Source organism: Aquarana catesbeiana, linkage group LG04 (genome assembly GCF_042186555.1).
Source record: "Aquarana catesbeiana isolate 2022-GZ linkage group LG04, ASM4218655v1, whole genome shotgun sequence".
Taxonomy (NCBI): Eukaryota; Metazoa; Chordata; class Amphibia; order Anura; family Ranidae; genus Aquarana; species Aquarana catesbeiana.
In genome coordinates this window covers 222,668,408-222,693,480 of record NC_133327.1, presented here as the reverse complement: position 1 = coordinate 222,693,480, position 25,073 = coordinate 222,668,408, and the positions used below count along the sequence as shown (strand labels likewise).

General features: G+C 40.5%; 1 protein-coding gene across 2 annotated transcripts in view; it reads right to left on the bottom strand.

The window, feature by feature from the left end:
• The window catches only part of FNDC3B (fibronectin type III domain containing 3B), a 471,921-nt gene that overhangs the window by 302,658 nt on the left and 144,190 nt on the right, over nucleotides 1–25,073 (bottom strand). For both annotated transcript variants that reach the window (XM_073626229.1, XM_073626230.1), the window contains one exon: nucleotides 3,291–3,366. In XM_073626229.1, the coding sequence (XP_073482330.1) occupies nucleotides 3,291–3,366 (76 nt within the window). The remainder of the gene's footprint in view (nucleotides 1–3,290; nucleotides 3,367–25,073) is intronic.

Below are 25,073 nucleotides of genomic sequence, written 5' to 3'. Positions count from 1 at the left end.
CAGCTGGGATAGAACTTCCAAAACCAATGGCTGTACTATCTGACTTCCCAACTCCAACACATAGCTAGGGTCCTGAACCCTCCGAGTGGTCTCTACGGCGTACCTTCTCCGGTTCACAAGGGGGTGGCGGAGGGGCCTGGAGGCGCTGAGGTTTTCCAAAACAAATAAGTTGATTCTTTTTACTTAAAACTTGACGCAGAAAGTATGGAACAAAGCTAGAGCTTTACAATAAATAGAGGGTTTCACCAGGTATAGCCCCATCTGGGGAAACAAGCGATACTTGGAGTTGGAGAAACTACAATACGGTACAAGATGACAACTTTATGGGCTCACAAACATGACCCAAATATTTAGAGATGGCAAACTTCGCACATTCCCTGCTTTACAGTCGGAATTTTGACTCCCTGCCTTCATGCAGTTCTATTATTTCCAACTCCAACACGGGGTTAAGGCCCAATTGGATAGTGAGGCGTCCCACGCCCATTTTCAATTATATGAGGGAAGTAACCTCATACAAAGGCTTCATTTCGTGCAGCTACTCTATGCTACATAACAAATTCCTTTCTTCCTTCTCCCAAGTGGGAGAGGGATATAGGAGCCTTTGAGGAGGACCAATGGGAAGAGGCTCTTTCGGCAGTTCCCATATGTTCTTTAAACGTGGCCCATAGGTTGCTCCAGTTATATATATTCCTGCGAGTCCATTACACGCCAGCTAGACTGGTGAGAATGGGTGTGCGAGATGATCCTTCCTGTACAAGGTGTATGAGGGACCACGGTGACTTGATCCACATGCTATGGATGTGCCCTAAATTGCATACCTACTGGAAGGAGGTGCTGGAAACCATTAACCAGGTATTTCAGGTCCAGTTTATTGAACACCCTAAACTGTGCTTGCTGGGAATTAAAGACAATATCCCTGAGGAGGAACCCTCTAGACTAGCGATAGCTAGGGCTCTCTTCCAGGCTAGGAAAATGATCTTGAGACACTGGAAATCAGTAGAACCTCCAATGGTAAAGAAGTGGCTAAATCAAATAGGTGACACTATTAGGCTGGAAAAATACATTTATCAACACGGGCAGTGTGAAAAAATTTGACAAAATCTGGGCGCAATGGCTAGACATTCCTGGATTGGCTCCGGTTGATCTAATTCTGGACCAACTACTTCTATAGAGGGGAGGTGATAGGCACAGTAGGGTGTATGGCACCTGGGATATCCACACCTCATAGAAGGCCTCTGTTCAAATGGTTTATTTTTTCTCTGATCCAAGAAGTGTAATGCTGTACTGAGTAGAAATGAGGAAGATTTTGTAAACTAGCTTATTTTCATCTTTTGTTCTTTCAATAAAACTCTATTTGATTAAAAAATTCACCCCTTCTATTGGACCCTGTTAATAACTGTACTGCATTGGAAGGGCAGTGGCAGGAATCTGCTGGGATGGGAGCAAGTTACTATGGTTGTGATGGTGGCCCAGCTACAAAGCATGTGCTTTTTTAAAGATTTTACTCTTTATATACAGTAGGTACCACTAGGCAATGAAGAACATAGCACTAAATCTAATCTAAATCTAAATCAATGGTCTCCAAATCATCACCATCTGATGTTGCAGATTAATAATTCTGAAATACTTGCAAAAACAAGCCTGTAAAGTTCCTTCTAACTCCATCCACCATTTAGCATTTAATATCATAAAATCTGTTTGTGTATCAATGCTCTTAAGCTGAAATATATAAAAAGAACAATTAGGTTTCTTCTCTCTACTGCTCCATGTGTTGTAATCATTGACCCTATACCGCATGGTTATAATTACCTCCAAATTGAAGGACTACTCAGTGAGATGTATTTGAGTCACTGGACAGTAGCTATACTAATGTTCCTGAACATTTTTAAATAGAATGTCTCCACTCTATTGGAAATATAAAAAAATATCAGCCACACTCCACTTAGTTCGTCTTAGCATATTTCCCTATTCCCCCTATCCTTGTGAGCAAGCCAGGAGTGGTGAAATGCATCAAAGAAGGTTGGTTCATAGGTGGAGAAATTGCCGTATGCAGTCAATTAATTGACTATTAGAAAATATGCTCAGAGGAGCTAAGCAAAGTACAGCTGATATTTTTTCATATTTTCAATGGAAAATACATTGTCTATGTATAAGAGAGACCAGTCTTGAGCAAAGTTATGGATCTGTGTGTGTTGCTATCATTAAATAGAACCTATACTAAAATGTATTGGTAACAAGAACAAGCTATAGATTTGGACCTATTGAAGCAGAGAATCTTTAGTTACCACAACACAGAGCGATTTAATCTATATTTAGTGCACTAACACGCAACAAAAAGTGTACCAAGTGTTCCAATCCAATGAAAAGTAAAAAAAAAACAGTGCTTGCACTTTTATTATACTGGTTGATGCTTGCACTGCCCATGTATGTGTATAAAAGATGGAGAGTTCTGGATGCCATTTACCTTTGCACCTAAGACACGGCAATAGTGAGATTGCTATAATCACCAACCAATGGATGCTACAGTCCTACATACAAAGGGACCATAGAGTACAAACATAGCCACCCCCCCAGTAGGAAGTCAGATCAAAACAAAAAAAAAAAAGGAATTTGGAGAAGCAGACAGCAATCAAAGGTACTGAGTAAAGAATAAATATATGAATATATATATTTTTTTTAAACCAGAGTTTAGTGTCGCTTAAAGCCCATCACTCTGTCAGAGGGTTATAAAATGCTACTAAGCTTACTATAATATTTATTAAAAAAAGGACTATAAAGTGTTTTTTTTTGTATTTTGAAATGGTACAACTGTTCCAATAGACAAGTGGCTGCCCCAGAAAATCAATTATAGTAAGCAGGCAAAAACTCCATCTATAAAAATTCTGCTTTAAGATTATGCAATTTGATGCAGGCTCAGAGCTGCGATGGAACTGTATGATTTCTGGCATTATAAATGGTCTGATTAAATATAGTCTGGTTAGATGACTAAGGGCACATATAACTGAATTTACTGGATGGCCTTGCATACCCTTGTCAGACACAGTGGGCTGGAACACATACAGCATCAGGACTACTGAATTTTGTACCTAAATAAACCCATTTATTTATTCCTTGTAAGTGGAAGAAACATAAACCAACTGAATATTTTACTCTGAAAGGCTGACTGAATCATGCTCCCAGGCCCCAGAAACCACAGTGAGGGATTTAGAGGTTTCAGTGTCACATATGAACGGGCTAGTGTGAGAAAAGCTTTGCAGCTCCAGCCTAAAACAGACGTCAGTTTTCCTTACCTTGAATGCACTGCAGTGTTCCGTCCTCCGCTCGTATTGTGAAGGTTTCTCCTGGGTTAACCTGAACTAGAATGACCTGTCAAAATAAGATAAAAGCGGTTTAGAACAATATAACATCTGGTGTCTCTACTGGGGAACTCATGACTTCATACTCTAACTTCCCCTATTTAGTTCAGTTTGTCCGCACAAAACACTACAAAATGCAAAAGGAAGGGTAAGGGGAGTAAACAGGCACAAACCCCAGTTACATTCTCATCAGTGAACTGCTGCATGACCAAGTGCTCTTTTCTTGTTGGTGGAAAAGTTAATATGCATTTTCTCAGGAAGTAAGATTTATGTGATGGGTGTTCCCAATGACAAAGAATCGGTGTAGCGTTACTGTCATTCAAACCATTCCCAGGAATTATCGGCTGCAATGTTCTTACTGTCCTCAGTTCTTTGTAACATGCTACATAAAACTGCCAAAATGGGTATGAATTGGAAGTTAGTGATAAATGTTGGGAAAATGTTGGCAGTGCCAAGCAGGATGCTCAAAAACAATACTACAGCTGTAATAAACAGTCAGTGGGAAGCTGCCAAAGACTTAGGAAGACTTGTTTAAAAAAACAAAATCCAACCACACTCAGGTATTCTCTGTCTGCAGAGTGCTTCTTAAATTTCTGAGTTCCTATGTGACTGGTGGAGAGAGGGACAGAGAGAGGAACAAATTAGTGCAAGCTCATTATAGAGCCAACAAATGTGGTTAGAACAGGTTTCCCCCTACAATAGAGTCCACCCAACCCTATCTATAAGCATCCACACACATGAGAATGTCATTTCATTTCTTCTTTTTTGATGGCCAGATCCTCTTGGGTGTCCATGTGTCTGATCATTGTATGAAAATGTATGCCATGTACAGTATCCTTATTTAAATTAGGAAGAGGAGTATGTTGTATTAGTCATGGGTGATTTTTATTTAAATGATTTGTCTATACTTTGAATATGCAACTTAAAAATTTTTAATGAAAAGAAATTAACAAAAAAAAAAAACAGAATGCAATGCAAACCGCGTTGTGTCCTTATTCGCATGCAATTAAACATAAAGGGTACGGAATACTAACGATACTGCATTCCAAACCAAAGAGAGGACATTTGAGACTGTAGTGTTGACACCTGTTCTAGTTAACTAAATGCAAAAGAAGAATAGGAAAAGAAAAAGAAAGTTAGAGAGAAGTATAAGGCTAGCCATAGACGGTGCACATTTCTTTCCACGGCCATGGGTTGCGGGAAAAAAATTTGAACGATTTCCCCATCAGAATAGAAACCGCTGACAGGGGAATCCCTCCTGCCAGGTCATTGTCTGCTTCTGGCGGGGGGGGGGGGGGGCGGGGGAAGCTGCCCACGCTGGGAAAAGACAGTGATTATCGCTAGTAGCGATAGCAGCCGCTTGCGATAATCAGAAGCTAATCCGGCAGGCTGTTAATCGATCGTGATTTCCGGTTTCAACCTCAGAAGAATATGCAAACTGTTTTTTTTCCATGCTCTAGCTAATTGTCAATTTCAAAGCATAAAGAAAAAATGTTTTAAAGAGTTTTTTAGTAATATTCAGAGGTTTGAAATGTAAAAGAGCCAACCAAGGACCCCAAAAAGCTTATGTAGTAGTGCAAATACTTTGGTCCAAAAATGACCAAGCATTGGGCAGGTCCGCCATATAGGGAGAACATTACCTGTAGTCTGGCAGCCTCTGAAACAAAGACCCAAATGACAAGGGAACATGTGGGTGAGTCTGGATGGTACCAGGTATCACCTGGTTAGAACTTTATATGCCAACTTAAGGGTAGTGATAATAATGATGCAAGTACCAGTAGTTGTTCAAGTATTGAAGTCAAGTATTGTTCAAGTCATGTTCTCATTTTGCTACATAAGTGTGCATACTGGGTGAATGTAAGCAATTGAGGTGGGAATAAACTATGGAAAGCAGTTTAAACGTTAAGGGAGTATGGTGGCATGTGTTCAAAGTGGTCAGAACTGTGGAGAGGTCTTTGTCACATATAAGTAATGAAATCCAATGGCTAAGTTTGATGTCTTTAAATTATTCAGAGGGGGCCTTGAAACTTTCCTTAAAGAATAAGTTCACCTACAGGAACATGTTACATGTTCCACCTGATTTTAAGGTGTAACATGTAACATGTAACATGTTCCCAGTGCTGCAGCCACCGCCCACTGCCCCAGGTGGCAGCAGTACGGGGAAAAGTTTCCCGTAGTAGCTGCTACTATTTGAAAACAGCACAGCCATGCGGAGCTCCGCCCATACGGCCACGTCATTCAGACACACAGCTCCGTGTGTCTGAACGAACTACAAGTCCCGACATCCTTAGCAGCTGTCGGCTTGCAGTTCTCAATGAACTACCATGGCGCTGTGGAGCGCTTTGGTAGTTCATTGAGTCTTCCTGTCAGGGAGTATCAGCTTACCTGTACAGGATGTACAAGTAAGTTGATACACTGACAGTGTGCAAGAGATCTGCATGGCATCAGCAATCTGATTTGTTTTTTAACCTGCAAAAAAAATGTGCACTTATTTTTTTTTTCTTCTAAAGTGAACTTATCCTTTAAGGACCATAGTTACATAGTTACATAGTAGGTGAGGTTGAAAAAAGACACAAGTCCAACCTATGTGTGTGATTATATTTCAGTATTACATTGTATATCCCTGTATGTTGCGGTCGTTCAGGTGCTTATCTAATACTTTTTTTTAAATATCGATGCTCCCCACTGAGACTACCACCAGTGGAAGGGAATTCCACATCCTTGCCACTCTTAAAGTAAAGAACCCTCTACGTAGTTTAAGGTTAAACCTCTTTTCTTCTAACTTTAATGTGGCCACGTGTCTTGTTAAACTCCCTTCTGCGAAAAAGTTTTATCCCTATTGCGGGGTCACCAGTACGGTATTTATAAATTGAAATCATATCCCCTCTCAAGCATCTCTTCTCCAGAGACAATAAGTTCAGTGCTCGCAACCTTTCCTCAAAACTAATATCCTCCAGACCCTTTATTAGCTTAGTTGCCCTTCTTTGTACTCGCTCCATTTCCAGTACATCCTTCCTGAGGACTGGTGCCCAGAACTGGACAGCATACTCTAGGTGTGGCCGGACCAGTGTCTTGTAGAGTGGGAGATTTATCGTTTTATCTCTGGAGTTGATCCCTTTTTAATGCATGCCAATATTCTGTTTGCTTTGTTAGCAGCAGCTTGGCATTGCATGTCATTGCTGAGCCTACCATCTACTAGGACCCCCAGGTCCGAGATTCCCCCAGAGGTTCTCCCCCCAGTGTATAGATTGCATTCATATTTTTGCCACCCAAATGCATTATTTTACATTTTTCTACATTAAACCTCATTTGCCATGTAGTTGCCCACCCCATTAATTTGTTCAGAACTTTTTGCAAGGTTTCCACATCCTGCAGAGAAGTTATTACCCTGCTTAGCTTAGTATCATCCAAAAATACAGAGATTGAACTGTTTACCCCATCCACCAGGTCGTTTATGAACAAAATAAATAAAATTGGTCCCAGCATAGAACCCTGGGGGACCCCACTACCCACATCTGACCATTCCGAGTACTCCCCATTTATCACCACCCTTTGAACTCGCGCTTGTAGCCAGTTTTCAATCCATGTATTCACCCTATGGTCTATGCTAACAGACCTTACTTTGTACAGTAAACGTTTATGGGGAACTGTGTCAAATGCTTTTTCAAAATCCAGATACACCACGTCTATGGGCCTTCCTTTATCTGGATGGCATCTCACCCCCTCATAGAAGGTTAATAGATTGGTTTTGGCAAGAACGATTCTTCATGAATTCATACTGATTACTGCTAATGATACTGTTCTCATTACTAAAATCTTGTATATAGTCCCTTATCATCCAAGAGCTTGTATATTATTGATGTTAGGCTAACTGGTCTGTAATTCCCAGGGATGTATTTTGGGCCCTTTTTACATATTGGTGCTACATTGGCTTTTCTCCAATCACCTGGTACCATTCCAGTCAGTAGACTGTCAGTATAAATTAGGAACAATGGTCTGGCAATTACTTGACTGAGTTCCCTAAGTACCCTTGGATGCAAGCCATCTGGTCCCGGTGATTTATTAATGTTAGGTTTCCCAAGTCTAATTTTAATTTTGTCCTCTGTTAACCATGGAGGTGCTTCCTGTGTTGTGTCATGAGGATAAACACTGCAGTTTTGGTTACTGAAGCCCCCCAATTCCCTTGTGAAGACTGAGGAGAAGAATAAATTCAATACCTTCACCGTCTTCCATTGTCCAGATGTCCTTCCTCATTCTTTATGGGGCCAATATGGTCTGTCCTCCCTTTTTTACTGTTTACATACTTAAAGAATTTCTTGGGATTTTTTTGCTCTCCTCCGCTATGTGTCTTTCGTGTTCTTTCTTAGCCGCCCTAATTGCACCCTTACATTTCTTGTTGCATTCTCCCAGCCATGGGAGAACAGAGTTCTTCTCCAAGAGTGAGAAGGCAGAAGTGAAACCATGTGCAGGCCATCCAAAAAAGGTAGCTGGATAATCAAGTCCAGGTTGGAAAAGTGAATTCTCTATCAGAGGAAGTAAAGGAAGGTGAGCAATGAGCAGGAAGTAATTTACCAGAATATTACATTCTCCCCAATGCGCAGTCCAGGCCATTAGTTGAGTTTTTAACTTTAACTGATAGTAAGTAAATAATTATCTGAGTATAGATAAGCAAAATGAAGATTCAGCTGGATACGCAAATACTGTAATCCAATTGTTTATCAGTAGAATTTGAAGGAAGACTGAAGGGCAGTAAACACGGACCGAATATCAGGCGGTATAGGCCGGTTTATATTGAAATTTGAAAATTGAAACAGTTTTTATGCATTTTTATTATACTATATGGTTTTTATGTTGCATTTTGTGAATCTCTAACACCTTTTTATACATATCTTTTTAGTACCCAGCATAGGACTCTTCAGGTAATTTACCTAATTCATTAATTGGAAGGAATTTTATTTGACCCACTGAAAAAGCTATGATTTTATTTATAGCATTTATTTAAGCATTTTTTGTGGTATTGTTGTAAATGAATCTTTAGATATAAGGGATTTTTTGGTTAGGATTGTTGTTGATTTGTGTCTACAGCAATTGCAATAAAAGTATTGCTTTACATATTATAATTATTTGCTGCTTTGTGTAGTACAATGTTTTTATTTTTGGCTTTATTTTTTACTTTTTTTTATTTTATATTTTACATTTCTGTACATACTGTAGATTTTAACAAAAATTTAGAAGCATAAGTTTATTTTTGTTAAAATCTAAGGTATGTACAGAAATGTAAAATATATATGTATAAGTCAAAAATCAAAACATTGTACTATACAAAGCAGGGGACACATAGAACAAAAAAAAAAAAAAACAACAACCTTTCCCGCAGCATCCAAAACTGGGAAAGGTTTTTTACTGCTCTATCTGTCCCCTCTCTATTTGCTCAAAGTCTTGAAAGAAAAGATTAGAAATTCAAGAGCTTTGGGTTGTCATCAGAACAAGAGGTTGGGGTATATTATCCAATAAGTTTGTTCTGCTCACTAATGCCCCGTACACACTGTCGGACTTTGTTCGGACATTCCGACAACAAAATCCTAGGAGTTTTTCCGACGGATGTTGGCTCAAACTTGTCTTGCATACACACGGTCACACAAAGTTGTCGGAAAATCCGATCGTTCTAAACGCGGTGACGTAAAACACGTACATCGGGACTATAAACGGGGCAGTGGCCAATAGCTTTCATCGCTTTATTTATTCTGAGCATGCGTGGCACTTTGTCCGTCGGATTTGTGTACACACGATCGGAATTTTCGACAACGGATTTTGTTGTCGGAAAATTTTATATCCTGCTCTCAAACTTTGTGTGTCGGAAAATCCGATGGAAAATGTGTGATGGAGCCCACACACGGTCCGAATTTCCGACAACAAGGTCCTATCACACATTTTCCGACGGAAAATCTGACCATGTGTACGGGGCATAAGTCTATTTCCTCTTATTTCTTGCTGCATCTCCAGGACAGGAAGTAAAGGGAAATTTACAAGCAGGCCACAGACAGCAAAAAAATAACTTGATAAAGCTTTATGCCTTCCCTACTCCACCCAAAACTTAGTTTTGTCTACACATACACTTTCATTTAAGCTAAATAGGTGATCCAGTAAAAATTTTCATTTAGGTCTCGCTATGAAATTTTGCATATTTTAGATTTTCATTGTTTTGCAATGGTGCAAAATTTTAAGTCTAGATGTAATGAGATGTTTACCATCTTGGCATAGATCTATCTTTTACATTCACTAGGAATTTTACTGTATTATTATAGAAAAAGTATTATAAGGCATACCAAACTATGGATATTCTCTTTTAATTTTATAGAGTCATCAGATTCATAAAATATTTGGCTTAAAGGATATTTGTGAGTTTTTACAGAGTTCATATAGATAACTGGTGGCAGATCCAAGACATGCTTGCAGGGAAAGCCAAAGTTCATGCTTGATCATGCTTGTTTTAGTTCACCGCAAAGTATTCCCAATCACTATAGCAATGGATCCTAGTCACATCATACATGTCTCCATTATACTGAAATGTTCTCCTTAATACATTAGCCAGCTGGAAAAAACTCAGACATTGCCAGAAAGTCAGGAAACATCTATTTCCAAGCCACGTTAACGCTGTAAAAGTGAAGCATATCAAATACACTTGAACATCCAACCAGGAAAAATATAGCCAGGCATATATATATAAAAAAGACATATTACTGTACATATTCAATACATCATATGATGTACTTTTAAGTGCATCAATTGTAAGTATTTGATGATGTCTTCATTGCCAGTCTGCTAAGCAAAGCAGCAGTTATATTGGGAGAGGAAGAGGCAATGGGGCCTCTGAACATGCTGACAGGAAGGGAAAGCAAGACTGACCTCATGAGTGTACTGCTGCTATTTTGTTGCCCTGCATGCTGGAGTTTTACCTGTGTTCTTTTGATATGTACAAATAAAGACCACTATAACAGGCAGAGTAAACCAATCTTTCACACTGATCAGTATTGTTTTTCAATTAGCCAAAGGTATGACTTCTATAATCAGGGTCACTTGAAGCGGAACTAAACACTTCTATCCTTTTCAGCCAAGGCTGCCATCTTAGCCTCTGACTTTAACTGTCATAATGCTGCACATGTGATCAGTTATGACACCGGCCATTTGATGGTTTGACAGTTCGGTTGAGAACACAAGCAAATGTGACAGTTAGCATTATCTGCATGTCGGGAATGCAACTGTTTTTTGAAACCATTAAATCGATGGGTTTAGTTCTGTTTTGAATAAATTAAATTGACTCACCAAATTAAAGAGGAACAGCCCCCCCCCCCCCCCACCACCACCACCACCACCACCACCACCAGCAAATTTAAAGTCAGCAGCTACCTGTCCAGGGATCCTGCAATGTCAGCACCCCAGCCGATTTTCCAATCGGCTCTCGGGTGCTGCCGCCGCCATTCGTGCTAAGGGGAAACTAGCAGTGAAGAGTTTAGGCTTCACAGCCGGTTCCCTACTGCACATGCGTGAAGCACGCTGTGCTTTTTAATTGGCACGGTGGCAGATTAAGGAGGCCGAACGTCCGGGGGACCTCGTCGCATCTCGCCGCAGCCAGGTCTCCCACAAGTGGGGACAGGTACCTGTCAAAAACAGGTACCCGTTCCCCCCTCCCCCCAAAAGGTGCCAAATGTGGCATCAGAGGGGGGAGGAAGCAAACAAGCGGAACATGCACTTTTGAGTGTAACTTCGCTTTAAGTGTTTTTCAAAGCAGTTACATTCAAGGTTAGGGCACGCTGTGAATGTTAACTGTTAGCCCCGGTTGACACAGTCGCGAAAAGTCGCGTCCAGTTCTGTACTACGGAACCGTTCTAATAAGAGTGACGCAAATCGCTTCGACTTAGAAAAAGGCTCTTGTACTATTTTTGGGGCGACTTCAGGCGACTTGCATTGACTTCTATACAGAAGTCGTTTTACAAGTCGCCGCTGAAGTCGTGTGCAGGTCGCCTCTGTGAGATGGCCTGCAGGTTGTGTTGTCCCTGTGTGAACCAGCAGTTACAGTTACTAGTGTGCTCATGTTGGCTCTTAACAAACTGTCAAGTCAACAAATGGCTGGCGTCATAGCTGAACAGTTGTGCAGCACCATGGCAACTGCAGACCAAACAGAGGTTAAGATGCCAGCTTCCTTGGCTGAAAAGGTTAGGAGGGTTTAGTTCCATTTAAACTGTTTGCTGGCCAGCAAATGTATATATATGACCTGGGCAGCAAGCAGTTATACCAGGATAATAACTGCAGCTGCAGTGCATTCCTAAAGTAGTCAGACCCCCTTCACTATTTTCAATTTTGTTGTGTTGCAGCCTGATACTACAGTTTTTTCAATTCATTTTCTCATTAATCTACATTCAGTACCCCATAATGACAAAGTGAAAACTGAATTTTAGAAATGTCTGTATTTTTATTTAAAAGAAAAAACTGAAATATCACATGTACTTAAGTATTCAGATCTTTACTTAGTACTTTGTTGAAGTCCCATTGGCAGCAATTACAGCCTCAAGTTTTTTTAGGTATGACATGAAAAGCTTTACATAGCTGGATTGGTGATTTTCTACCATTCTTCTATGCAAAATCTCTCAAGATCAGTCAATTTGAATGGAAGCCATCAGTGGACAAGCATTTTCAGGTCTCTCCAGAGATGTTCAATAGAAGGTTTAAGTCAGGGCTCCGGCTAGGCTACTCTAGGATATTCACATACTTGTCTCCAAGCCATTCTTGTGTTGTCTTGGCTGTGTGCTTAGGATTGTTTTCATGTTAGAAGGTGAACCTTCTGCCCAGTCTGAGGTCCAGAGGGCTGTGGAACAGGTTTTCATTGAGGTTATCTCTGCACGTTGCTCAATTCAGCTTTCCCTCAATCCTGACCAGTCTCCCAGCCCCTGCTTCTGAAAAACACCCCCACAGCATGCTGCTGCCACTACCATGCTTCACTGATGGGATGGTAGTGGGCAGGTGATGTCTGCTTTCCTGCAGACATAACATTTAGAATTGAGTTCAGACAGTTCAATCTTGGTTTCATCAGACCAGAGAATCTTGTTCCTCACAGTCTGAGAGTCCTTTAGGTACTTTTTTGCAAACTCCAAGCAGGCTGTCATGTGTTTGCACTGAGGAGAGGCTTCCCTCTAGCCACTCTGCCATAAAGCCCATATCAGTGGAAGTCTGCAGTTGTCCTTCTGGAACTTTGTCCCATCTCCAGACAGGATCTCTAGAGCTCAGTCAGCCTGACCATCGGGTTCTTGGTCACCTCTCTTACTAAGCCCCTTCTCCCCAATTGCTCAGTTTGGGCAGGCGACCAGCTCTTGGAAGAGTCCTGGGTGTGCTAAACGTCTTGCATTTGAGGATTATGGAGGCCACTGTGCTCTTGAGAATGTTTAATGCAGCAGACATTTTTTGTAACCTTCTCCAGATCTGTACCTTGCAATAAATTTGTCTCTGAGCTCTGCAGACAGTTCCTTAGATTACATGCCTTTTGCTCTGATACAATATGCATTGTCAGCTGTGAAGACTTTTATAGAGAGGTGTGTGCCTTTGCAAATAATGTCCAACCAATTTATGTAATTTACCACAAATGGACTCAGGTGTAGAGACATCTCAGCAACAAAGAGAGATGGGAAGCGCCCAAGCTAAATTTCAAGTGTTGTTGCAAAGGGTTTGAATAATTATGCCAATGTGATATTTCAGTCTTGATTTTTTCATACATTTGCAAACATTTCTAAAATTCTATTTTCACTTTGTTATTATAGAGTACTAAATGTAGATTAATGACAAAAAAAATGAATTTAAACAACTATATATCAGCCTGCAACATAAAAAATTGAAAAAAGTGAAAAAAACAATCTGTACAAACTGGGATTAAAAATAAAAATAGACATTATAAGATGAACTTGTCTAAATTACTATCCTTAACGCCAGTAAAAGAACCATAAATCTAGGGATAGGATTTTCCACTGGAAGTGACAGGGAGATCCAAGCAATCTGAAAAATGTGTAAATAGAAAATACTTTGTCCAGAGTGTTCTCTATAATGTTAGTAACTAAGAGTATGCACTGATATAACAGTTATATCCTGATGCCAAAGTATAGGTGATGAATGCTTTCTACAGAGTTTTAGTAAGACAACAAAGATGAATAGTAGGGAACTAAATGTCCCAGCCGGTGGCAACAAAGCACTGACTTTGTGGTCTATCGGAATGATGATGGCGTGCTAACCACTCATTCTTTGGATTGTTTGGATTACCCTGTCACTTTGGATGGAAAATGTATCACCCAATTAATGGGTCTTTAACATAAGTGAAGAAGAGTAATTTAAACCTATAAATCTTATACTATCTATTAAATGTATGCCAAATTTGAACAGATTAATTTGCTTGGGTCTAGTCACACGTGTCCCTTTTTATGCAACAAATCTTATGTACTTTGCTGCATGAAAATGCATGCAAAGCAGAAAATGTATGTGTTTTGTGTGGCTGGGTAAGATCTATGCACTGCAGTGTAGAGTGAAAGGAAACTATGGACCCATTCACACCTATGTGTATTACCATGTGTGCTTACAAAGCAGTTATATTGTCAGTGCTGTTGATACTCTTGTGAATTTTAGAACAATAAGAGGAGTTCTTCTATTAAATGGCAATCACTCAATTAGCCTTAAACTATACTCTCTGTGCACTGAAGTAAGTGAAGTTTTTCATTTTTTCATTCTTATCTTATTTTTGAGTCAAAGTGTTTTAATGCTGAACAGATATAAATATATTATGTCAGCTTTAATAAATGAGTCATATCTCTTTTACTTGGTTATGATATGCTAGAAGTTGTTAGAGCAGTCTTTATAATGCAGAATAAAGAAGTATTGTATAATCCTAATAAGCCCTATGAATCATTTGTCAAAAGAAAAAACATTCTTGATATCATCATCCCAAGTCATGGAAGTCAAAGTCTTCTTGATATCATCTTCCGGAGATGCATTAACCAGATTGCTGATCTCATCTCTAGTACACAGATTACTGTAATTTTTTCATTTGATAATGAGATGACAAGAAACATTGGAGTTATAGCCCTAGTACTTTTTTCACAAAGCATGAATCACTGAAAGTGAGATTGTGAGGTTCATCACTTTTCTCTACAGTATGGAAACCCACAATGACTTTTCTGTGCAGCAAAATACAGACATGCTTTAGCAATAAGCTGAAGTGGACAATGGTGTGGTATATATCAGATCATGAATATATCTAGTAGTACTTAGTCAAAATCAATGTTGAAGAAGTGGTTGTCCAAGCTACTTCTTCGGTTCTAAGTGTCATGAAAATACTCCAGTATATATAGCCAAACAGGTTGCCCTGACACCTTTATCAAATTACCATGGAAAGGCAGTTATCAAGAACATTTTGGGAAATGTGAAAACTGTCGAACCACCCTGTTGTAGTTATATAACTGCATCCTTGGTGTCAGGAAGGCTTCAAATCAAAGGAATAACATATGTAATGTCCATTATAATGTGACTATCTCGTAAATACTACTAAATACTTTCTTTTGTTTGGAAGAACACAACAATAATAGACTACATTGTACTCCTTTCCTTAACCGCTTGCCGACCGCGCTATAGCCGAATGACGGCTACAGCGCTGCTTGATAACTCTGGGAGGGCATACATTGACGTCCTCCCAGAATCGCACTGCCCGGGGCACGCACCCGGGAATATCTGTGACCGCCAGGTCCACAGGACCAGGCGCATGACGGATCACGGTAAATGGCCGCTGACAAATGATGGAGTGATCACTTGTAAACAAACCGGCGTCATGTCCGGTTCATCTCTCCCCTCTCTGTACCGATCGGTGCCCTACTGACACCCCAGCCCTCCTGATGTCCCCCAATGCTATACCCTCCCGATCCCCCCAATATCATACGCTCCTGATCCCCCAGTGACATGCCCTCTTAGCTCCCCCTGTACAGTGCCTTTCTAATCTCCCAGTACTGTACCCTCCTGACCTTCCAGTGCCGTGCTCTCCTGACCCCACCCTGCACTGTGCCCTTTTGATCCCCCAGTACCCTGCACCCTTAACCCCCCTATACCTTTCCCTCCTAACCCCCATCCTACATACTAATCCCCTCTGTACACTGTCCTAGATTGCTACTAACCACTGTACACTGACTTGGATCCTACTGACCCAGGTACACTGCCCTACATCCCACTGACCTCTGTACACTACCCTATCTACTACTGAACTCTGTATACTGCTTTACCTACTACTGACCTCTCCACGCAGCTTTACATCCTACTGACCTCTGTACACAGCCCTACATCCTACTGACCCCTGTACACTGCCCTACATCCTACTTACCTCTGTAGGAGGTCATGCCGTGTTTACTTTTTAATGAGGGGCTTGCTTGGAAATTTCTTTAAAAAAAAAAAAGAGGAGGGGGGTGCTGCACCCTGGTGATCTTTGATCTCTTCAATGTTGTCCAGGTAGATCTCCATCTTTCAAAGATTGCCTACCCCTGACATATACTAACTAACCTGTGTAAAAAAAGATGTATTTACTTGCCTATTTTCAACTTGCTCTGCTTCTGACATTGGGCTCTCTTGTGTCAGTCAGTGGTGGCTGCAGAGAAGAATAGGGACTGTTGGCTCCATGTAAGCCTATAAATAACGTCATCATTCTCGGCTTTCACAGCCATTGGCACTCTCTCCATTCGTCTGCAGCCGCCACTTGCTGACACATGGGGATCACGTGATTAGACCATAGCGTGCTCAAAATAAGTAGTATATACATCTTTTTCACACAGGTTAGTTAGTATAGGTGTTAGAAGGGGGAGCTGTAATTCTACTTTAATTAGTGTAAGAATATCAATAAAAAACTTGATAACATTTTACAAAGAACTCCTAATGTCCCCACACAGACTAAGGCTTTATTTAGACATGCAGTCTGAGTGGATATGCAGTTAGTATAGGTGTTTAGAATGCGTCTGAGCTGCTTTTTTGCGCCCGCCAACTGCCTTCCCCCTTAAGAGGACACTTGTGTTTACATGCATGGTTGCGATGCTTTGCTTTGAGCCCCTTAGGAAAGTCTACCTGACATGTAGCGATTGGTGGGTGGCAAGCCCACTGAACGTGACACACTCAGGCCAATGTGGAAGCACTGCAAACGCCCACAATTGCGTGCACTGCATGCGAATGTGGTGCGTTTGTCAGCAAAAATAAGGTTAAAACAGACCGTGAGGAGCCCTCACATCGCTTACTCACTGCTTGTTAGTAACCCCTGAAGCGGGATCTGAACATGTATAATGCTTCAGAGAAAAGGGAGATTTAGATGCACATCCAAATCTACTAAATCTAGGCATAGACAGATCAAAATTTGGTTGATTCAGCAGTGACCGGCTGAATTACGAGATTCTGTACGCACATATGTGGCCTCTCTGCAGTAGGGCCCACCCGCCAAGAGGCCGCATATATGTGTACCGCTGGCGCAAAGAGGTTAAAGAAAACTAACTTTGCCCAGCTTTAAACTCTGTTCAGAAGGGCACTTGCACCTGACCTATTTACAGGCTGCCTTTGTTTAGGCATATGCATCCTCCCCAAACTGCAGCTAGGCAGCCCTTGAAGGTGAATGCAGATGCAGCTGCTGCAAGGACACAGCCACTTGTCCAAATTTGACAGCCATGTACTGAACATGCAGAAAGAGAGAGGAATAAATCAGACCAGTTCTGTTACTGAGTGCTGATTACTGAGAGCACTGGGACTTGTACATTTATAAAATAAAATAAAATAAAATGCCACTGAAAGCATCAGACTTTCTAGGTCAACAGCACCAGCTGTGAAGTTTTGTCCCTATAATACGCTGAGGGGGACAGTACACATCTCTTTAACTTTCTTGGCAAGACTGTTAACAGAGCTCTACAAACTCAGGCAAAAAAGCAAAATCTGCCACTTCAAATAACATCCACAAGGTGACCGCTGTCAGTTTTTTTTTTTTTAAATATTGCACTTTCTTCCATAAATTAAATCCCCTAAGAAAATAATTTAATAATAATTTTAATTAGCAATCTTGTATCTCACCACAAATGAACTTTCATACAAACTGATGAATGATTCTCCAGTTCCTTGCTCTTCTGACATTTGTAAATGCTAAATCACACTATTGTGTAGTCAATCTAGCCAGGTTATTAGCAGCAATTGTAAGACAAACCCAGTGCTTGTTGGTAGTTGGTGCCCAGAGCTAGTAACAGTTCCTTCTTCACAAAGGTTATATTGCTGGTAAGGTCAAGTCTCAGCTTCTAACTGCTTATAGAAAAGTAAAAACAGATAAAAAGGACAAGTCTTTTTCAAGTGACCTATTCTATCAGGTACAGGCACAATATTGCGTTAAAGCACATGCCATTGAAGAAGCCTGATAAATGTATTTGACCTCAAGCCTTACTTGCACTTTGTGGAATAAAAGTCATTTTGAATGGTCTTTTTTTTGTAATGAATAAAAAAAAATTAACAAAAAACACTTATCATTAAAAAAAAAAAAAAACTTCATTAAGCAACAATGAGTGTTTATCAGCTGCAGCTCCTGCTCTGGACCTCTGCTGTTTGTTCCAGGTCACTCTGTGCTTGCTGATGTAGAGGTACAAGAGGTAAGGCTTGGGTAAACTACAAGTGAATTCTGTGCGTGTTGTCTGATAATGTTGCCTGCCCTGCTATATAAACATGTTCTCAAATGATTACACTATCCACTGTCACTAGTTCATGTACCCCCAGAAAATATCATAAAATGGTATTACATCCCTGTAAGGATAAGAGGGTTGTACTGAGATTAGATATTTGATTTTTTCATTGAGCTCTGGGACCAAATGTAGATTAATGTTTATTTCCACATCTTAATATATACTATTAATGGAGTAATCAAAATAGTGACTTTAGGGGCACATTCATACCAGCGTGCTGTGGTAAAGCATGTGTTATGCGTGCTGGTGTGTGAAAAAAATGCCATTTAGAATGGCAACCAAAACACCTTCACCTGCAGTGTGTTATTTCGTATTGTGTTGTGTTGCTGAAAAGGTTTAAAGGTTTGCCCCTCCATTCATAGTTCCTGTAATACCATCTGCATGAATGGAGCAGTTGGGTGGAAAGTGACGGATATAGTCGGATGCTCTTGATGAGTGCCTGTCACAGCCCTTTAGTTATATTAACTCCCACCAAACCGGAAGATTGCAGTGGGGGGGTTGTGAGGCATGAGAGAAGGAAAATTTTGAAGAAAGGAGGACACAGCAGCACAAGGGACACATCTCATCTCATGTGCATTGAGTCACACTGTTAACATTGAAACCTGCGCTACTTTTTGTTGTTTTTTTCAATAAAAAAAACCTACCTGTTTGCTTGCAGTCTTCTTTAAAATGTACACTGAACTGCGCAAGCACAGTTCAGTTTACTTTTTGCCACACTGCCTGTGTGCCGAGACAACTGCACAGTAGTGATGTCATATCATGCCAACCAATGAGGACGGCTGCAGCTCGGCACCTGGAAGAAGTCAGGTAGAAGATGCCAGTGCCAGCGAGTTAAGTTGGACTATTGAAGGATATGTAAGTATTGCAGAGTTTAGCTCTACTTTGCATTTCTGACAGATCAATGGGTATTTTTCTGTACTTGCAGGGTGAAAACATGGGAAATGTGCATGTATTGTAAAGTTGTAATGCATATGTCTTTATTTCGCCTTGACAAGTGTGTTGGTTAGTGCCACTGCAGGTAGGAGGGGGCAGAGCCAAGTTTGACACTTCAGCTGCATCTTTGGATGTCAAACTTTGACATGCGATGTATCTATGCAGCCGCTGTGTGTACAACCACTTCTATGGGCTGCCTGTACACAGCTGCGAGGGGGATGCACACGTATCAACCAGAGGCTCTGCAAAGAGGATGGGCCTAATCGCTTGCATGAATAAGCCCTAAAGCAGACAGTTTACTAAACTGACACCAATCTGATATAACTAGAGATGTGGCTGCATACTATGGACAGCTGCTAAATTGTGACCAACAACAAAGCATATTGCATTATGATTATTTTTGCAGGCTTTTTTATTGTTTGTACAGGCCTTTTGAGCTTTTTTGCTTGAGTATTTTTATTATTTTTAGTCAATGGATAGTTAGTTACTAGGGAACAAAATGTGTGATACATGTGTTTTTGCATTGTTTTCCCCATTAAAGTCCATTGGGGCCAATGTTGCTTGAAACTCAGAAGAAGCTCATGTACTTTTTCGAGCTACAAGCTACGAACGACACTACGCTGAGGCGTGAACAAGCACAACTGAAAGCTATGCACTTTTGGAGGTCTAGTGTTTTATGAGCTTTTCAACAACAAAATGCTCAGGTGTGAATGGGGCCTCCCTCTGGAGTGCATTTATTTTATAATCCATAACCTGCATATTTCTGCTTACAAAAACTCTCAATATCTCCCTTAAAAGTGGAAGCTCCAGTACAGCCGAGATGCCTAAATCTAAATGGATGTTTCTTTTTTACCTTCATGTGTCATTGAATGATTTATTGGCATGAAAATGACCTATGCATTACATAATGTAGGCTTCCTATTACAATTAAATATATATGTGAGTGCGTATTCTCATTCCTCGACCTATTGAGTATTTTTTATTTCTTGGATAAGAAACAGATGATTTAGAGACAGACAATTTCATTTTATACTTCCAATATAAATACTTCTTAGGTCGGGAGGAAATAGCTCTCACAGTGAGACATCTGAACATTCATCAAAGCAAATTCACTCAAACTGTCACCATCCAGCACTTCAATGATTAGACGACTGCCCAGCACAGCTCCCTGGTACTGTGATCTATGGAGTTTTATCTTTAAATGTGTATTCATTTCATGTAAACTGCACTTGAGTCAATTCTGTTCTCCATTCTATCAATTAATACCAAATAGTGTACATTGTGAATTCTTCCAAGCAGCTGCTGTCAGACCTTTCCAGGAGCTGTCTCCAATTGCATTGCTCTCCAGTCATATTTTACTCTTTTTTTATTAATTTATTGTTGTTGCAGTATATATCCTACTTCTAGGGTTGGGAAGTTACCACTGCTAGGAATTTTATGTTATAAGGATGGCACAATGGGAGATGCAGTTTCATAAAGGCTGACTGGGACTATAAATCAACCATGACATACAGCCTATATTGTTATATAACCCAAAGTAAAATAACAGTAAAATAACCCTAACGAGCAACGCTCTAAAATTGCAGCACCACTGCCAAATTTTCATAATACTGGTAGCATAGAGCAAAATTAAAATGAGTCTATCATAAATGTAGGCAATCAAAGTATATGTAAATCTAACAATGAACTTTTGTAACTTGTTTCCCTTTTAGTCTGTTAAATAAACCAGGGTTTTGTTATATGAGCTTAATAAATGCACAACAAAATGCCTTTCAATCATCTGCCCTTCCTCAATTCATAGATCATGTTTCATTCATAGAAGCTGTATTGGCGTCTATGAATGGAAGAGTTTGGTGGAAAGGGGGGCATAGTCGGTACTTGATGAGTGCCTATCAGAGCTCTCTTAGCTCCATTAACCCCCATCGCATCAGTAGAAGATTATGACGGCGGGGTGCAGTATAAGAGGAGGATGATTTCTGCTAAACCAGGACAAAGCAGCACAAGGAACACATCACATTGAAAGAAAATAATATCCCTTGTGCTAATTTTCTGATTTTTTATTTAAAGTATAACTAAAAGGCAAAATGTATTTTTTTTTTAAAGCCCCACACACACAGACTGCATGTCGGGCAGCATCGGATGGTTCAATAGAAACTGGCCGACATTCGGCCCGTGTGTACTGCAGTTGGTCCGACAGAAGCTGGATGTTTGGCTGGCTTCTGTCGAAGGGGCATGACCGGAAAAGGTCTGCCGACTGGCTCCTAATCAGCGCTCTCAGCCAATAGCTTCCAGTGGTGACTGGTGTGTTCTGGCTGGGGGCCGTCCCCCTGTCAGAACACAAAAGCACAGCATGAGAGATCACTGTACAAACATCTGATTGTTAGTATAGCAGCTCCAACCTGAGCTGTCAGTGTTTTTTTTCATTCAGCCCGCTGGGTTGAACAAAAATAACTATCAGTATGTACTAGGCTTTAGATTTGGATAGAGGGCATAGGGATTAGAACCCCTGTCAATTTTTATTTTTGTATCTGTCCTGGTTAGGGAGATTCACCCTCTCTATTTTTCCTGTTTACCATTATGACTGAAAGTCAAAGAAAATCACACATTTTGGGTTGTCTCCAGAAAAGTAATAGAGGGGAAATCTTCCAAAGGGGACAGTAGTTCTGATGACCTAGGGGTCCTCAAGATATTCCCTTAATTTACAGAGATTTCCTCTTACTTCCTGTTTTGGCTATGGCACAGGAAGTGAAGGTAAATCTCCCCAATGGGACAAAGGGGACAAAAATAAACCTTACAGGGCTTATAGCCCTCCCTTATAGCCCTCCCAAAAAAAGAGGTTTTGTCTATAGTTCTACTTTAAGTCCACTTAAGCTATAAGTTAAGGACCAGGTTTATATTTCCGGCCTCCCCGGGCCAGCTGTTCTGTGTTACTATTTTCCTAACCTAGTGCCATATTAGCAAGATTAGATATCATAGCCAAGCAAGGCATGGTGATTTTAGAGGCAGGGAGGCTAAAAGAGACTACTATGTGTCATTACAGAGAGTAGAGCAAATCTTGACCCTATTTGGAAAGTAGAACTAGAGTGAGTGAACTGTAAGTGCACAGTACACTATCACAACAATGGACATGTTCAAGCTGGGAATAAAGGACAAAAACAACAGACCTCTTCCAGAATATTTGGGCAGGTAGGGTGGCAATCTGCAAAATAATGCTGGCTGTGCACCACCCTGACAACCCTCCGAGCTTAGGCTTCTGCCTATTTAGGTTAAGCAGAAATATAGCCCTGCTATATTACCCTACGCTGTTAGCAGTTTGATTTTAGGTGTATGGAACTAGGGTGGGAAAAGTGTGAAAACATTGTAGTAACACATAGTACGCCAACAAGTAAAAACCATGTGGGGCAGAAACTATGAGGGCTCGGCCTGGTAGTGCTGGTGGGCAGGGTGGAATATTTTATTATTCACTGCAATGTGCTATTGACAGACCGCAACATGATGTGTGGATGGTGATTAGCTGCCCCTGGCAGTCCTGCCACCCTAGGCTGTAGCCTATGTTGGCTATGCAGTAATCTGGTCCTGCTTAAGACATCAGCCTACTAATTCCTTTTTCTAGACAAAAAAAAAACATTTCCACAAGCATACCAAAACGCTATATTTAAATCATAAAATTGCTAAGGAGTACTGAAAGAAAAATAATTTTTTTTTAACTATAAGTGATATGTCTCCATTGAAGCTGGAGAGCCAAAGTAAACAAACACACTCTGTACTCTCTAGTCTCTGATCTGCAGCATCTTCCAATAGCTCTTTTTAAATGATAGAGTCCTCTATGACATCTGTTATATATTATACAATTCTATTAAAGGCTTTCACATTTCATACTGTATTTAACCCATGTACAAAATGAGGGGAGAGAAACTCCAAGAGGAAAAGAAAGATCACATTTTAAAATTATGACCATTGCAAGATGTAGTTTACAACTTAAACCATTTAAATGAATACCTTCACATTATTAACAGTATGGGATCAAACAACCATAAAATTATGATTTAATATTGTGGCTAGGAGAAAAATGAACTAAAGGGCGATTTAACAAAAGAAAAAAAAAATCCCACATTTTCCTACATGGAAAATTTTGCAGAATCCAGAATAAATAAAAAAAAAGAATATTCAGCAAGATGCACCAATGAGTTTTTAACATAAGTAGGGGAGAAGAAGTCTAAAAAAAAAAATGTTAATAAACAATCGCATATCAGCACCAAAAGCTGGGCTATATGTATACAGCCTACACAACATCAAAAAGTACAGTCAATGTTGAAAAGTGACATCTCTATGAAGATGTCTATGGGGAAAGCAGTTTCTATTGAGGTAAAAGCTACATGCTAGATAGCTATATAGCGTAAACCTCACAGTGCAGGACACAGAATGGGAGTTAGTGTTAAGGCTTACTTTTAGGGTTAGATTGGTGTTTGGCTTAGGCCTCATGTACAGGCAGTCCCCGAGTTACGAACAACTCCTACTTACGAACGGCCTTAAATGCCAGCCACTTGTGCTCCACACTGGTCCTGGATACCTCCGGACATATCCCATACTGCAGTACTACATGTACTGCATGGCCAAAAGAGCCCCAAATAACATAACAAGCGCCCGAAACACCCAACATCCATGCACAGGCGGACGTTACACTTACAAATGCAGTGTTCCAACCAGAAGTTACACTTACAAATGCAGTGTTGCGACTTACGAACAACTTCGACTTACGAACAAACCTACAGTCCCTATTGTGTTCGTAACTTGGGGACTTTCTGTACACTGCTGCTGGTAAACGGACATTTAGGAGCAGTTGGGCATTTTTTCAACTGCCCCTGAACTCTCCTCTGTTATCTTATTAGTACATGTACACAGGGTCATTTATAGTCATTTCTAGGCAGTTGAGCTTAGAGGCCTTTTTTGGAAAGCAAAAAAATGAGTTCAGACGCTGAGTTTAGAGGCATTTCAAGAGCCAAACGCTTCTAAACCTGGCTAAACGCGGTAACTCACCTTTAGCCATGTTTCATTTACAGGCGTTTTTCTTTTTTGGCTATTTTGAAAAAAAAAAAATCATTTTTTTTTTCAAACGCTTCTAAACGCAAACGCGGCAAAACGCCGCTAAACGCAGTATGTAAACGCGGCAAAACAGACATTTTAAACGTGGGTCACTAGCTGTCAAGTTAAATCGTTCAGGAGAGGTTGTAAAAATGTCTCGTGTACATTAAGCCTTAGGGTTTAGTGCAGTATTTTAGGAGCGAAAGTAATTGTATATGTATTTTTTTTTTTAAATAACAAACAAGTCATACTTACCTGCTCTGTGCAATGATTTAGCACAGAGCAGCCTCAATCCTCTTATGGTGTTAACCACTGGAGCTCCTGGAGCCTCCTCTTCTTCTAGGAGGGCATACATGCAGGCTCGATCCAAGCTGGGCTGTGTATGTCTCTAGACACACACAGTGTGACTTGGCCCCATCCCCCATTCTCTTGTCACTGCATTCGATTAACAGCAGCAGGAGCCAATGGCTCCAGCAGCACTCACTGAGTCCAGTGAAGAGGTAGAGCGAGAGCAATGCCGCAGACACAGAACTGGATTGAGATCGGGCTCAGGTAGGAATTTGGGGAGGCTGGGTGGGGGCTAGCAATAGAAAGTTTTTTTCCTTAATGCAGAGAATGCATTAAGGTAAATAACCTTCCGAAGCATACATCTGCTTGTATTGTGGTTGATGAATGCCTTTTGTTTTCCTCATTTTTCTGTAATTTCCTTTTTACATTTTCTTAACCTCTGCTTTTGTATTTTTAGGGTGGCTCTGTTCCCTTGCAGGCTTTTAAAGTGGAACTTGGGGCAAAAAAAGAAAATGGGTGATGAGGCAGGAATTTTAATGCAGAAGAGACATGCTTTGTCTGTTCTGCATTAAAATTACTTACCTGTCCCTGTACAATGAGCCGTGCATGCGCCCACTGTACAAATTCGGCAATGCGGTATCTGGAC